General features: G+C 42.4%; 1 protein-coding gene across 2 annotated transcripts in view; it reads left to right on the top strand.

Moving 5' to 3' along the window:
* Positions 1–9,315, top strand: part of LOC143930510 (synaptotagmin-15-like) — a 218,436-nt gene extending 209,121 nt beyond the window's left edge. For both annotated transcript variants that reach the window (XM_077454866.1, XM_077454865.1), the window contains one exon: positions 8,846–9,315. In XM_077454866.1, coding sequence (XP_077310992.1) covers positions 8,846–8,982 — 137 coding nt within the window. In that variant the 3' untranslated portion in view covers positions 8,983–9,315. The remainder of the gene's footprint in view (positions 1–8,845) is intronic.
* Positions 9,316–16,709: the final 7,394 nt, after the last annotated feature.

The following is a 16,709-nucleotide window of genomic DNA, read 5'->3' as shown; positions in this document are numbered from 1 at the left end:
AATCTGGCTTTAACCCATTGGAATTGTGTTTACTGCAGCCTGACCTCCCTAAACCACTCTCATTCCTATACCTATACCTCAAGGACTTAGACACCCTGAAGCTTTCTCAACTACCTTACAAATGGAGAGCTGATATTCCTGAGCTTGTGGAAGATGAATGGGATGATAGCATTTCACAATACCTCACACTCGTGATCTCAGCAAGAGACAAATCTATCAAAGTTAAAATCTTACACATATGTTTATATAAGTTTAAAAGTAAATCTACTCAGAAAGGTACAAAGAGATCTGTCAATGTTAATGCAACAAATGATTCCAAACAACCAGCTTAGCTGATTCAGCTACAGCAGGTGGTTTGATTCCCCTGCACCAGAGCATGTCACAGCCTCTAATAAAAAGTGGAAGGGGTGGATATACAACAATCTGGGTGGAGAAAGAAGCAACAAAAGAAGAGGGAGAGACAGGGAAAGAGAGGCACAGAGAGAAGCCACTAAATCTGCTCCAATGCCTACAGGCCTAAAAGAATTGTATCATGTGTAGGACTAAGAAAGTGTGTGGACCAGGGGTAACATGTTGCCAAGTATTTGACCATTTGGTCAGAAATCCTATATTCACTTTTCTAATTTCTTATGACCTGAGTAACTAAAGACTTGGTTTCAGCAGTGGATGCTTTCCATGCCTTACCTAATAGTTTACTTGGCAGCTGTGAGAATATGGGTCATTAAATAGAACCATACTTTAAAAAGGCCAAGCGGTCTCATATCTAAGAGTGAATATTTGGGTTATGGGGAGATCCTAGTGCTGAAAAATGTGGTCAGTATACAGAACACCTGTGGCTGAACTGCTGAACCATAGGACCATCCACTACATATGATAGAAAGTCCCCCAATGTCCACATCGCTGAAAACAAAGGGGTGTGTAACTGGGTACACAGTGTTAGATTCCAACACTTACCCTGTACCAATGTGTGGGAACTTTATAATTGGTTTTAGTTTCTATCTCATTATAGTTTCATAGTTTCATAGTTAGTAAGGTTGAATAAAGACACCAGTCCATCCAGTTCAACCTGAGTGAGTGTCTATCCCTATCCCTGTACATTACACACTCACATTGGTCCCTACCCTCAAGGAGCCCACAATCTAAAGTCCCCATTCATATACTAGGGTCAATTTTGGACAGAAGCCAATTAACCTACCTGCATGTCTTTGGAGTGTAAGAGGAAACCGGAGTACCCGGAGGAAACCCACGCAGGCACAGGGAGAACATGCAAACTCCAGGCAGGTAGTGTCGTGGTTGGGATTTGAACCAATGACCCTTTTTACTGCTAGGTGAGAGTGCTAACCACTACACCACTGTGCCGCCCACATTAGCTAGATTTATTGTTGATACAAATATGAGACCAATCCTCCTCAGTAAGATCTGAACCATTATCAGAGAATCACTGTTGTGTATAAGAAGGAAGTTGTCAGCAAATAAGCAACAATCAGGGATAGTAGTGAGTGGAGGTCACTGTGACACCTTTGCTCAAAGGAGGTCGGACGAAGAGGGTTCTCTGAATTGCTGTCATTTTTTTTTTTCTACTATGAGAACTGGCATACAAAGGAAACACAAGATATACACAGGAATCTAGGATAAAACAAAGGGGAAAAATTGAAAAATTACGTGAAAGCCTGTCCAAAGGAAAAAGTTTTTAGATTTGATTTGAATGCGTTTAGAGAAGATAACTCTCTGATCTTCTTTGGAAGGGGAACACATAGAAGACCTGAATTTGAGGAGTGAAGGTTATTGGGGGGGGGGGTTGAGGAGTGAAGGATAAAGGTTCAGACTCAGACAGATAATGGGGTTCCAAGCCATGAAGAGCCTTATAAGTGAACAAGAGGATCTTAAAGTATATTGACCCAAGAGCCCTAGAGAAGATAATTCAAAAATTGTATGTATATAGGCCTCAAGAAATAAAAGGCAAAGCCTTTCTAATGCAAAAAATCTTTGAAAATGGAAGGTGTTCATTCCCAGATCTTTCAAAAAGAAAAATGCTTTCCTTTAAGCAGGAAGAGTAAGTAATCTAGCTTAAATCTCCTAAACCTAATAAATAAAGGCCTACCAATTAGTGAATTTAAAGGAAAAGTATAGCCAAATCTCATTTGGTTTTACCTCTCCTGTGGATCACAGAAGTGCAGCTCGTTCAGCACTCCCTTGACCCTTTTCAGCAGACAGCGGACTAAAGCCTGCTATCGGCTGACGTCACAGAGCCAGTCCAGGCTGGGGTAAGATCACGACAATATGGTTGGGACCCGCCAACATGCCTGGACCGACACCCAGCTCATCATCTCAGTGAGCAGATGAGAGCTTGAGCCAACCACTCCCGCCCCCCCCTCCACAGCACAGTGCTCCAGTGAGCACGGGAGGGGGGGCAGAGATGAGAGCAGTGACTGAGAGTCCCCAGCTCACTGCTCACCAAGCTCTGAGAACTGAGCGATCTGTGGTGTTTGATCACTCAGTTCGCAGCCTTAGGCCGCGTACACACGGGCGGATTGTCTGGCCAACTAAGTTCGTCCGACAATCCGACAGACAGTCCGTTCAAAATTTGCATGAACGGACTTGACCACACACGATGAGCAGACAGTCCGCTGAAAGCGTGCGCGATGATGTGTACAGCACGTACGACGGGACTAGAAAAACGACGTCCTATACACTGCAATGCAACCTTCGGCCGTGTAAATCCTTTCTGAGCATGCACCATACTTAGTTCGTCCAACTTGCCTACACACGAGCGGACTGTCCGCTGAAACCAAGTTTGGACGGACAAAACCAAGTTTGAACGGACAAAATTTCGGAAATTCCGTAAGACTTTGTTCGTCAGACAGTCCGCTGAAAAAGTCCGCTGAAGCCCACACACGAGCGGATTGTCCGCTGAAACACGGTTCAGCGGACTAAGTTGGACAGACAATCCGCCCGTGTGTACGCGGCCTTAGAGCCATCGGGGAACAATTTTGCACTCACCTTGGTAAATATGATTCAAAAATAAAAAAAAATCCCCATACTTCTCTTTTAAAATACAGGTGGCAATTTTAACAGTTTATATAAATAGCTAATTGGCAATGAAACCATAATCTATGATGTTCTCTTTGGCAATGAAGCAATGTATTCTAGTTTGTTGCACGTTTTTTGCCTCTATGGAGCCCGTTCCTGGTGCTCCATGATCCAATAATAGTTACAGAAGATCATGCTGCCGCTGTGGGCCTGATGTTGAAGGAGGGCATGTTAAGATAACAGGCATGTCCATCACTGTCATCACTGTATTATTAAAGGCTAAGTTCACCTTTTTGTTTTTATAAATTCCAGCTCCCCTATGTGCCATTATATAGCATTCATGTCGTTTTTTTGCAAAATTTTCAAAGTTACCATAAAATCTATAGACGTGTACCTTGCTGTCCTACATCCATGATTCAAAACATATCTATTGCTTCTATCTTACTTCCTTACAGACTGTAGCTCATGACACAGGAAGGAGTTGACCAGCTGACCTCATTAGCACACACCCTGCATCCTCCACCCTCCTACTCCCAGGTGCATGTTTTTTAAATCAAATGCAATCAATCAGATATCACCCTTCTCACTAAATACACAATATACAATCAGATTGCATAGTGTATGGCCATCTTTATACAAGTACATAGGAGGGAGTGGACAGAAACACTCAGCTGCCCCATTCACATCTCTGCATAGCTGGAACTCGCATTCACACATGCGCTTTATTTTTTTTATTTTTTTAGCGAGGTGGAGAGGTGTTTTGGACCATTATCACTCATCACACATAGAGCAGCCATCCACCTGAATGTGCTGCCCAACACGCAGCAATCACTCCAAAGAAGCTTCAGAACTTTTTTTAAAGTGGAGCTTGGTGGGTTTTTTACTGCAATTTTTGGTGCGGTGCATTTCTGAAATGCAAGGAAATGCACAGATGTAATGGAGCCTCAGTGTTCTTGTGTTATCGCACCAATTTCACTTTCAGGTACCATTCACATCTAGCATAGTGAGAGTGCACATTTTGTGTCTCGTTTTTCCTGTGACACACATAGGGCAGCCTGCTGATTTAAATGGTCTGTGCTATATGTGGCTTATGGGAAATGTTGGCGTTTTGTGGGTTGCGTGTTTTTTACTGTGCGTTTGGCAGCATTTGCCATTCATATTTTTCACATGCCAAAACGTGTGTTGTTAACAAGTAATTTTAGGTGTATAAAGGTGGCCATACACTATACAATCTGATTGTACAATCTCCTGTAGATCTACCATCAACTATGTATTGCAAGGGCCTGCCTGGTTGGATACAGAGTGATTGGCTAGATAGGTGTTTCCTCCTATTATACAAATTTGGTAAATCTAAAGGAAATTGTACAATCAGATTGTATAGCCACCTTTATACACCTAAACCAAAAAAGAAAAAAACTGCACTGGACAAAAACAAAAAAAGGTTAAAAAAAAAAAAGATATAGCTGCAACACCAAGTGGAATACACACAAATACAAACAAAAAACAAAAATAGTTGTGCTCAAAACTCAAAAATGTGATAAATAAATATTCAGTGAATGAAATTGTAATAAGTCCCACAAATTGAAATATAATAATATATGATGAACTCTGTAGGTATTCGGTGACAGTGTAAATTAGAAACAAAAAAAGTCAATCAAGTTCCAATAGGCAACCAATACTGAATGGTGCACAGGTCAACTTTTGATCAAATCCAGAAAACAATGTGACTTTCCTTAACAAACCCACCACCATAAGCCCTTGTACACACGACCGGAGATTCTGACGGAATGTGTCCGATCGGAGCGTTTTGTCGGATATTTTCCGACTGTGTGGTCTGCATCGGACTGTTTCCGTCAGAATATCCGTCGGACCAACTTTTCCAACTTGCCGGAAATATTTTCCGACAAAATGCTCCGATCTGACATACTCCGATCATGTGTAGAAAATTCCGATCGGAAAAAGTGCCACGCATGCTCAGATCAAATTCCTACATCAAAGCTATTGGCTACTAGGCTGAACGTAGTCCCATCGTAACGAAATTACGTCATTACATTCTGAAAGATCGGATTTTCCGACAACTTTGTCCGACCGTGTGTATGCAACAGTTTCGGACAAGATCCGTCGGATTTTGTCCGACGGACAAAAACCGACGGATTTGGTTGTCGGAATCTCCGACCGTGTGTACAAGGGCAAAGAAGTGTGCACTTACCAGCTGCACAGACAGATTATGCCTGTTGCTAACACCCAGCCAGGACCATTTCCTCAATTGGGTTGATCCTCACATCTATGAGGGGTCCTCTGGTCAGAGTGTAATCCCTTATACACACGGTCGGATTTTCCGATGGAAAATGTGTTGTCGGATCATGTTGTCGGAAAATCCGACCGTGTGTGGGCTCCATCTGACTTTTTCCGTTGGATTTTCCGACACACAAAATTTGAGAGCACGATCTAAACTTTTCCGGCAACAAATTCCGATTGTGTGTAGACAATTCTGACGGACAAAGTGCCACGCATGCTCAGAATAAACTAAGAGATGAAAGCTATTGGCTCTGGCCCGTTTATAGTCCTGCATACGTGTTTGACGTCACCTTGTGCGATCGTGTGTATGCAACACAAGTTTGGCCAAAATCCACTGAAAAAAATCAGATGGATTTTGTGGTTGGAATGTCCGACCGTGTGTATGGGGCATAAGACAGCATGAATCCTCCGCTGGATGCTTGTTGCAAATCATCCACTGGAAACTTGTTGCAATACAATGGATGTTGGTGCAATTGTGGTTCAAAGAAAAAATATTGAGATGACCATAGGTAAAACCCGCTGCGTACTTTAATTGTAAATTTTTTTTAAAACAACATTGTCAAAAATGTGTCAATAAAGCTAAAACAGATAAAATATGTGGCCGGCTGGCTGCAATACACATGCCCGTGTTACAAACAACGAGATGTAGCGTGCGGTAACGTCAGTGCGTAGCTCCTGCCAATGCGTTTCGTCACAGGTTTGACATCGTCATGGGGCACAGGCAGCGTACTGATGCACCGCTTCATATAAAAAAAAAAACAAGCCTCATTCTCAATCATAAGTGGCTGACTTTAAGACACCATCTTATGTAGGGGAAACCACATGAGACGCCATCTTAGGTAAGGCAAAAATTAAGAACCGATGCTGGAAAAAGTTTAACCTGTAAAAATAAAAATCTAAACTGATACCGGATTTCTTATAATTTCTTATTTGTCCAAACATCTATAAACAACAAAACCCTTGTATCACAGATTTGTGTCTAGACAGAAGGACATTGATTACTCTCTAAAAATATTATTAAGCCTTTTTTTATAAATTATATGATTATATCAATACTGACACTGATCAGTAGCCAGCTAAGACACTACTCCTAGTTTTAATGCAGAACTTGTTTCAAACTACCATAGGGATGTCTCAAATAAGTCTCATATAAGTCTAATATAAGCTCCATCTCTTATATAGCAGGTAAAGCTAATATTATTAAATCTACTACAGACACCGTAGATAATCTATAGGTATCAAATAGGGGCCAAAATAAACCAAAGACTTATTCGATATACGTAAAGCCCCAACAGATGAAGCCAACGCAATCTCCGTGCTGAAGAAATGTATATCCACAACATGATGCTGCCACCACCATGTTTCACAGTGGGGATGGTTTGTTCAGGATGATGTGCAGTGTTAGTTTTCCACCACACATATACTTTTGCTTTTAGGCCAAAAAGTTCAATTTTCATCTCATCTGACCAGGGGACCTTCTTCCACATATTTGCTGTGTCCCCCCACAATGCTTCTTGCAAACTGCAAACAGGACTTCTTATGGATTTCTTTCAACAATGGCTTTCTTCTTGCCACTCCCCCATACAGGCCAGATTTGTGGAGTGCACGACCAATAGTTGTCCTGTGGACAAATTCTCCCACCTGAACTGTGGATCTCTGCAGCTCCATGGCCTTTGGGCTGCTTCTCTAATGAATGCTCTCCTTGCCCGGCCTGTCAGTTTAGGTGTCAGCCATGTCTTGGTAGGTTTGCAGTTGTGCCATACTCGTTCCATTTTTGTTTGATGGATTGAACAGTGCTCTGTGAGATATTCAAAGCTTGGGATATTTTTGTAAAACCCAAGCCTGCTTTAAACTTCTCCAGAACTTTATCCCTGAGCTGTCTGGTGTGTTCCTTGGCCTTCGTGATGCTGTTTGTTCACTAAGGTTAACAAACCTCTGAGGGCTTCACAGAACAGATGTGTGTATACTGAGATTAAATTACACACAGGTGGACTCTAGTTACTAATTAAGTGACTTCTGAAGGAAATTGGTTCCACTAAACTTTAGTTAGTAGTGTCAGAGTAAAGGGGGCTGAATACAAATGCACATCACACTTTTCACATATTTTATTTGTAAAACATTTTGAAAACCATTTATAATTTTCCTTCTACTTCACAATTATGTGCCACTTTGTGTTGATCTAGCACATAAAATCCCAATAGAATTTATGGTTCTAACATGACAACATGTGGAAAATGTCATGGGGGCAGGGCAGGACTTAGGGTGGTGGAGGCCCCTGGGCTTGAGTCACTTTTGGGCCCTACCTTCTATACATTACTGTATTTATAGGCGTATAAGACGCGCCCCAAGTTTAGGAGCGAGTTTTAAGGAAAAAAACTTTTATGAGGGAAGTTTAAGGAAAAAAACTTACATTTAAATGCCCATCAATGCAGCCTTATCAGTGTCCATCTGCAGCCTTGCCCATCCATCTGCATCCTTGGCCAGTGTCATTTCAGCCTTGTCATTGCAGTCTTGAAGTTTAAAAATGGCGCCGCCGAAATACAGAGTCCTGTCTATCTCGGCGGCTCTCGGGTCCTCTCGCAGTCTCGAGCAGAGCCGAGAGTAGCCGAGTGTACTTGACTTGGCTCACAGTCTCGCCCAGTCCCTGTGCTATGTCCATCATAGGGTGGAACTGGGCGTGACTGTGAGTGGAGCCGGGCACACTCGGCTATGTATCTCGGCGGGGTCCGTGGGGCCCCCTATTGGGTGGGGCCCATGGGCTTGAGCCCAGTCAAGCCCAATAGTAAGTCCAGCCCTGCATGGGGGTATGAATACTTTTTCAAGGCACTGTAACAACCCTGCACACCTGTGTACTCATGACAGGCTACAGGCACTTGGTAAAATCCAGACACAGAATTGAAAATTCCAGTCCAGAACCAGGGAATCCGGAGAAAACCCAAAAACACAGCTTTCCCTGCACAGAAAAGATAGTCCAGAACCTCACATTACTAAGCCCCATACACACTATCAGATTTTCTGCAGATTTTTGTCTTCAGATTCACTAAAACTATGTAGCGCAAGGGCCTGCCTGATTGCATACAAATTAAAACCCCTAACCTCATATTATATGGTTTTGGTAAATCTGAATGAAAAAAATCAGCAGAAAATCTGATAGTGTGTATGGGGCTTTAATGTGAATCCTGTTTCATAGTCTCCTCCCTTTTCAGTGACAGGATCTCGCTCTGTTACAGTATACACAACTTTTTGTTGCCTTTTCTATTTTAAACTGAGTGGATTGTTTTACAGGGCATATATATACTTTAAGGTATATTGTTTTAGATGAACAGCTTCCAAATTGCAGTAAATATTTGTAAATTTATTTGAAATCTGTTTAATCCCTATGGATTACAACAAACCATTACTGGTCTTAGTACTGCTTCAGTAAATAATGAGGTGTATAAAGAAATTATTTATTTATAGTCAGTATAGTAGTAATGACAAACTGACAATCATTTAATATGCCTTCTGTGTTATTTAGAGACTATTTTGCTGGGCCGTGTTGTCGTTGGACCATACATGTACACAAGAGGTCGAGAGCTGGAGCACTGGAATGAAATGCTTAATAAACCCAAAGAACTGGTAAAAAGATGGCATGCTCTGAGCATCAGTACCTGAAGTTTACCCACCTTTCCCGATACAGGAAGACACTTATCAGAGTTGGCAAGACAATGGGATATTGAAATTCAGACTTGGCTGTGCTCTGACCAATACATGTTCCCCTCTCCGGGCATTGTCTCTGGCTTTCAATCTTGTTAGGCTGACTGAAGAGAGACTGGAATTTCCAAGGAATATATTTATATATAGACCATGCTGTGATAGCTTGGTAATCTCACAGTATTAATCTTTACAGTTTGTAAAGAACACATAATAGTACAATGTTTGATGTATAGTAGAAAAACGTTTGGGTCATGTTTATTAATAAATGGTACACATAGCTAAATATTCATATACCTGTTTTATGTGTTTATTTAAAGAAGAACTCCACCCAAAATGTTTGCCTTTGGATAGAGTAGGAATGCAGTATCTCTCATCATCTTTACTCCTATCCATGAAAATGACAACAGTCTGCCAGATAGCCAAGCAAGCTGCTTCCAGCAGAATAATATCTACATATATTGCTATGGAAAGTCTACTTGGTGTGCAGCAACAAGAAAATGGATGGATCAGATAAATCACTTTTGTGGGAAAACAAAGAGTATTTACCGTATTTATCGGTGCATAACACGCACAGGTGTATAACATGCACATTCGTTTTAAGAGAGAAGTTTCAGTAATTTTTTTTTTTTTAAATAAGAAACTTTGAAGCAAAATAAGGGTCATTGCCCATCTGCAGCCTCACCATTGCCATCAATGCAGCCTCATCAGTCCACATCAGTGCAGCCTCACCATTGCCATCAATGCAGCAGCCTCACTATTGCCATCAGTGTAGCCTGATGATGCTCATCTGCAGCCTAGAGGGGACAGGGAGGGGGGCAGGATGAGCTCATATAGATTACATACAGTGAGAATCTCCTATGATAGACAGAACAGTGGTCCAATGGCAGCCCAGGAGACAGGACGTCCTATTACAGAGGCCGTCACGTAAACAGGAGATTCTCACTGCTGTAATTTGACGGCGCTCGCCCTGCACCCCCGCCCCGTCCCCTCTGAGGCAGCTAAAATGTAACTATTGGCTTATAACATGCACACGCTATTTGCACCCGATTTTCATGGTGAAAAAGTGAGTGTTTTACGCCAATAAATACAGTAATCTGTGTTTTGGCTATTTCTGTGAGGCAGATAACTCTTTACCACACTCCAGATTAAAAAAAAAATGTGTGACGTTCAATTTAACCACAGAAAACATAGGATAGAGGATTATTTGAGTCTTCACACATGTACATAGCTCAGTTTTCTTAAATATATATAAATGATATGCATTCTTTAAAGTGCTCTTCTGGATCCTATGTTTGTAGATTATTATTAAGGACATTGCAAGGTTTACTTTCCATGTATGCAGTATGTATGGGGTACAATTTTAAGATATTGAGTGTCAGCACCCATATACCTATATTTTTGGGCTTGGTGTACTTAAAGGGGAACCTCAGTCTGCTCACATAATTTGTAATTAAAACATCTTTGCCATCCTGAAACTTCTCTCCAACCAGTTTACATATTATTTTATATATACTGTGATTCTGTACTTGCCAAATATGCTGCAGAAATTTCTCTCCACTGAGTCTGGCTGCATCCATTTTAAATGTGGGCAGCTGAAGCTGTTGCCTGTTCTCTTCCTGGATTTACGAAGACACACAGAGGCACACCTCCAGCCCTGCCGCTCCCATTGGCCCTCTTATGACTCATCCCCTCTTCCTTCCTGGCAAACTCTCACGAGAGTGAGAGAGAGAGAGAGAGAGAGAGAGCTGTGCATGATATAATTTTGATTAAGTTCCATTACCTTGTTATGCAGATCTTTTGACAGTTCTTTTCGGCGCCCCATGGCTACCGAGCAATTGTAAATTACAGAGAAAATTGCAATTAGTGTCTGTGTATGAATAGCCAATGAGTTTCTTAGCTCTCACATGGATGTACTGAGCAGGCTAGATACTGATCTAGCCTGCTCAGTGCATCCATGTGAGAGCTAAGAAACTCATTGGCTATTTATACACAGACACTAATTGCAATTTAAAAAGCCACAGATGTGGGAAATTAACCTTTATGGCCATTTTAACCTGTGTGTGTCACCTTGTGTGTCTGTACCAGGGACAAACATTCTAGGGTATCTAAGCTTTTGATCAGGGCCATTTGGGGGATTTCTGTTATCATTATGATTTCAAAAGGAATCAAATAGCTATGTGATAATAAATGGCTTCATATGATCACTATCCCTAAATAAAAGTTTACAAAATCAGTGCCAAGATTTTAAGGTTTCTGTCAGGGTATGCAAACTTTTGAGCACAACTGTGTATAGGCACAAACTTCATTACAATTATTGTTTAGTTGCTGCCATCTAGTGGCCTTTTCATAAAAAACATTTTCTCTTGTTAAAAACTGAACTTTTCAGAAGTTATGATATGCAATAGAATAAAGTAACAACCACTTAAATATCATAGTTGGAACCTCCAGGTTCCTGCATTTATTTTTTGATCGGCTGTAGAGCATCCTTAAAGCGGGGGGGCTGGGAGCTAAACTAGATTTTACCAAAAGATTTAGCTAAGTCTACTCTCACGTTATTTACTGTTATGTACATGTCCCAAGTTGGAAGCTAAGTTGGGGGCCACAGTTTTCAGATATGGCAGAGTGGTTTTCATGAATCCAAAATGTATGTGTAGTACTATCCTAGTTAAGTTGCTAAGAAGTTAGGCAAACTTCGATTTTTTTGCTCCTTTGTAATCTGTGGAATAGTTGTTAATTACTTTGGGCTGTTCAATGTTTCACAGGCTGGAGGTTTGATTAATACAATCAAAAAAACTGCGCTATACAAAATAAAAATAATAAAATTAAATTACAAGTAGTCCATATATTGTGTCAGACCAATCAAGGGCAAAAAACGTAAAAGTAAATAGAAATAAAAAAAAAAATCATAAGTCTCTAAATTGTAAACACCGCGGTGCACATGTATGAACTCCAAAAGTGTGCCCAATCACCCAGAAGTAGATTGTCCTTACCAAATAGCAAGCAATAAAAGTGATCGGCTAAACCCAGCCTAGGGCCTCTATGCATACAGCTATCCACACCTCAGATATGGACCACATAGAGTTGAAAGCCACGTCCACCAAACAAGGTCCGTACGCTGTCAGAAATGGCTCCAAAAAGAGAAAGGGACCACCATAGCGTAATACGTTCGAACAATATACAAAATGTATTCTTGGGAATAAAACTTACAAAAGTAGATCAGTAAAATGCAATAAAACAAAGAAATGCCGGCCAGCATATAAACGGAGCCTGTCCTCCCGAAGCGTTTCATCATCAACCGGACGTTTTCAATGGGGAACTACGTGCATTCATCAGACGCATTTCGTCATCCGTCAGATGCGTTTCGTCGTCAACCGGACATTTTCAATGGGGAACCTTATTGAAAACGTCTGGTTGATGACGAAACGCGGCTGGAGGAAGGCACATAGTGACGTTACCATACCATCCGAACAGGAGGACAGGCTCCGTGTATATGCTGGTTGGCATTTCTTCGTTTTATTGTATTTTACCGATCTACTTTTGTAAGTTTTATTCCCAAGAATAAATTTTGTATATTGTTTGAACGTATTATGCTATGGTGGTCCATTTCTCTTTTTGGAGCCATTTCTGACAGTGTACGGACCTTGTTTGGTGGACGCGGCTTTCAACTATATGTGGTCCCTATCCGAGGTGTTGATATCTGTAAGCGTAGAGGCCCTAGGCTGGGTTTAGCAGAAACCTTTTATTGCTTGCTATTTGGTAAGCACAATCTACTTCTGGGTGATCGGGCACACTTTTGAAGTTCATGCATGTGCACCGCTGTGTTTACAATTTAGAGACTTTATGATTTTTTATTTTTATTTCTATTTACTTGTGATCAAGTTTTTTGGCCTTGATTGGTCTGACACAATATATGGACTACTTGTAACTTAATTTTATTATTTTTATTATGTATAGCACCGTTTTTTTGATTGTATTAATATTTTCTGTGTTATCGCACTGTATTACTGCTGCTTTTTTTTAGCCTTTCTTTTCCATTTCTACCAGCGCAGTTACATTTTTGTTTTTATGGAAATTTGATTGTTTCCCCTTTATTCTAGAATCATAGTGGTCTGAAACGATAAATAAGTAGTCTGATTATTTATGGGACTTCAGCCAATCCCTGGGGAGGTGTGCCCAGTAGGTGGCTAAAGAGCACATAAAATAATCTGAGGCTTCAAGCAGCCTTTTTTTAGTCCTGGGTCTCATCCTGCAGGAATCCCCAGCCTGAGGAATTGTGCCCCTCTGGGCAGAGTGCTGGAATTTGCTGCATGTTTATCGTTGTCCCAGCAGTGGAATAGCTGGGGGACCTTCTTCTAAAAATTATTTTTATGAAGCTGATCAATTGAACTCTCTAAGAACCTGGTCTGGAGAGCTCAGTAAAGAGTGCCCAGTGGAAGATGGAAAGGGTATGGCTGTCCTGTGGCATTGTGGGCTGGGCATTAACCTCTCCCTCATTTAAGAATGTCCGGTGGATACTGGAAGGAGGCATCCAGTGATCCTGTGGCATTAAGAGTACTGACCTGAGCTCATAGTTCTAGTGACTGCCCTTTGTTTGAAAGAGCAAGTGGCAGTTCTGACTGGGATAGCTTTTAAAAAGGACCCAGTTCTGCCATCTATACTTGTTCCTGCATAGAGATTGTTCAAGGAGGTTTAGCAAAGTGGAGTGTCCTCCTGCTATTTTTCAGTAGATTAGGAGTATCCCATATCACCTGTAGCAGCAGCTCCTTAAGAGCATGCGCTATGCGTTTTTCAAAGTTAAGATTATGCCTAAACTGCAGTTTGGTTTAGGCACAATTGTCTAAATTTGGACTTCAGCATTAGTCTGACTGGACTGTGAGATGTTCCGCGTTACCAGAGGGGGCACTGTCTCTTCTGGCAGGTATGGAACTATGGTCTGGTTGGGTGTTTAAGTTACTCTCTCTTGGAGCCCGCCCAGTGGGAGTGGCACTCTTGCTGTGCTTTCTGGGAGAGGGTATTTAAGATGAGGACGTCACGTGGTTCGGTGTTCCGGGCCAGAAGGATGCACTGAATTCATGGTCCTGGCCCTCCTGACCAGCCCCCAGGAATCCACCCAATCTTGATGTCTCGGGCCGGCTATCCCGAGGCAAGGAAACCAAAGGAGGATTCTGAGGTGGTTGGGTGCCGTCTCTGGTCTGGGAAAGACCCAGTGACTTCAAGCATTCCAGGGGAGGACTCTTCAGAAGATGACCACGTACGGGTTGGATTCTTTGTAAGAGCCTGGAAGGGCTGAAGTACCCAAGAGAATCTGGTCTCATAGATATCGCCAAGTTGGCTGAAAGATCCAGGTATCCCACGAGTATTCATCAAGTTTAGTTTTCCTACGTGTTCTATAACAACGTCTGTGGCAGAGACATATCTTGTACGTTCTAAAACGTCTGTGGCAGAGACTTGTTCCTGAGTAAGCACCTTGTTGGCTGCTAGGCCTTGTGAAAGAGGGACTGTCCAACTTGAGTGATCATCCAGTTGCGAATGGCTATTCTCTGGATACATTCAAAGTAAGCAAGTTCTTCAACATTTGACTTTGACACTAAGAGTACCTGAGCTTCCTTTCCAACCCTCTGATCCCAATTTAAGAGACTGTTCCTTGTCAACGTTTTTCAAATAAAATCCATTCAAGTGGATCTATTGTCAGTCTCTCGAGTTACTGAGCCATCTACCACGGGACACCCCTAGACGTGAAGTGTGGAAAGAAGAAGGTAACGGTAAGCCCAAATCTAACCAGTAGCTCATTTGGGGGTAGTGCTACACACCCTATACCCCATCCAAGTTCTTTAGCAATAAAATCCTGAAAAGACATTCCCTAGGCTGATTACTGAGTCAGAGTGAGTGAACTGTTGCTGTGTACCTGGCTACCTCTGCACATAGCTTGGGGAACAACCAGTTAAATTACAGCAGCTTCTCCAGGGGTAGTGTTACATATGCAACAAAAAAACTCCTCTAAAACGAAGCCCCCATTTACACTAGTGCATTTTCTCCTGCATTTGCTGTTGAGCTATACTGCATGGCAATAGAAAGTACATTATTCTCTATGGTGCCCATCACATACAGTAAATACAGCTCAGATGCAGTGCATATTTTAAAAGTACAGATCCTGTTTTTTGCCTCAGAGGCTTCAATAGAAATGCACCAAAAATGATATAATCATATAAAAGAAACTGCAAGGAAGTGATGTCAGACACCAGCCAATCAAGACGGCTGCAGAAGTTGAGTAGAAGATGCTGGCACGGGGGAACAACTTTGGACAATTTGAGACTTATGTATTGGGGACTTTCGTTTCATTTTAAGAATGATTCTCTGTGTTCAAGGTCTTTAGTGTATGACTTAGATGAATAAGTCAATTTGGGCTCATTCACATAGTTAATCTGATGGCACTGTGCAAAACAAGGTAGCCTGATTGGCTGACCTGCTGGATCACCTTCTGCTAACCTGTGGACCTGAGTGGTGCCTGGCAATGAATTACAGGAAGCTGATGTAGATCAACCTAGGTACTTACACCAGCTGTATTTAAAAAAATAAATAAATTATCAAATAAATAGCTGCATTAAATTGTGTTTTCGGTACTTGCTTGAAGTTAGATGCTAGCTATCATGAAGCATACTTTGGTGAGTGCATATGGTTATTACTTGATAATATGCAGTTGAACCCCCCCCCCCCCCGTTGGACCTGCTTAATAATTTTAGGTTCTATGCTCTGCCCCTCTGGCACACCTCTGAGATTTGGTAACTGAACACCAAAGAGGTATATTAGAGTAGATTACAGTATAACCAACCCACAAGCCGGAAATGGCCTATGGGTTGAGGTATGAAAGGGAGAAAGAATGACTTCCTGTATGTCAATCTACTCCTATAAAATCCACTGCAAGCTCTGACAGCGGCCCGGTGTGCAGGCGGATCGGGGGTCCCCTGAGGACCGACGGGAGGTGCATGCAGCCAGGGGCTGCTACCCAGGACAGTCCATGATCTATGACCTAAAAAGTCATAGATCATGAAAGGAGCCTCACCACCCAGAAGGAGAAGAGCCCTACCCGCTGCTGCCCATGGACAGGTAATAGCAAGTGAGTGTCACTGATTACATCCCCCTCCTCCCCTCATTCCATCCTCCTGAAGCACTGCAACTCATCCCATCCCAACCAGCATACTCTTCACTATTCTCACCCCCCACCCCACCAGCATTGCCACTAATCCCATCCCCCCAGCACTGCCACAATCCCATCAACCCTCCAGTACTGCCACTATGCAGGTTGCATATGATGGGCACTGCCAGGCTGCATATAACGAGCACTGGCAGGCTGCATGAGGGGCACAGGCAGGCTGCATGAGGGACCCAGGCAGGCTGCATCTGGCGGGCACAGGCAGGCTGCATCTGACGGGACAGGCAGACTGCATCTAATGGGCACAGGCAGGCTGCATCTGACAGGCCGGCCTGTCTCCTCCTGGGGTTCCTGCACACCAACTGTTTCTCTGCTTGGTGTTGCAAGGTATACAGCAATTGGATTTCCCTGTTTGATGACCTATACACCAGCACTGCCGTCACTTGAGATTACCCCTATACCCAGGCTCCTTTTTACATCACCCGATGCTGCCATTGTATACCACGCCGCCTCAGCTCCAGCCGTGGAGTTGGTG

Source organism: Lithobates pipiens, unplaced genomic scaffold (assembly GCF_037356315.1).
Source record: "Lithobates pipiens isolate NorthernLeopardFrog02 unplaced genomic scaffold, aLitPip1_a1.2 Scaffold_25, whole genome shotgun sequence".
In the NCBI taxonomy this organism is placed as follows: Eukaryota; Metazoa; Chordata; class Amphibia; order Anura; family Ranidae; genus Lithobates; species Lithobates pipiens.
Note: the sequence above shows the minus strand (reverse complement) of the source record. Positions and strands in the feature narration are given on the sequence as shown.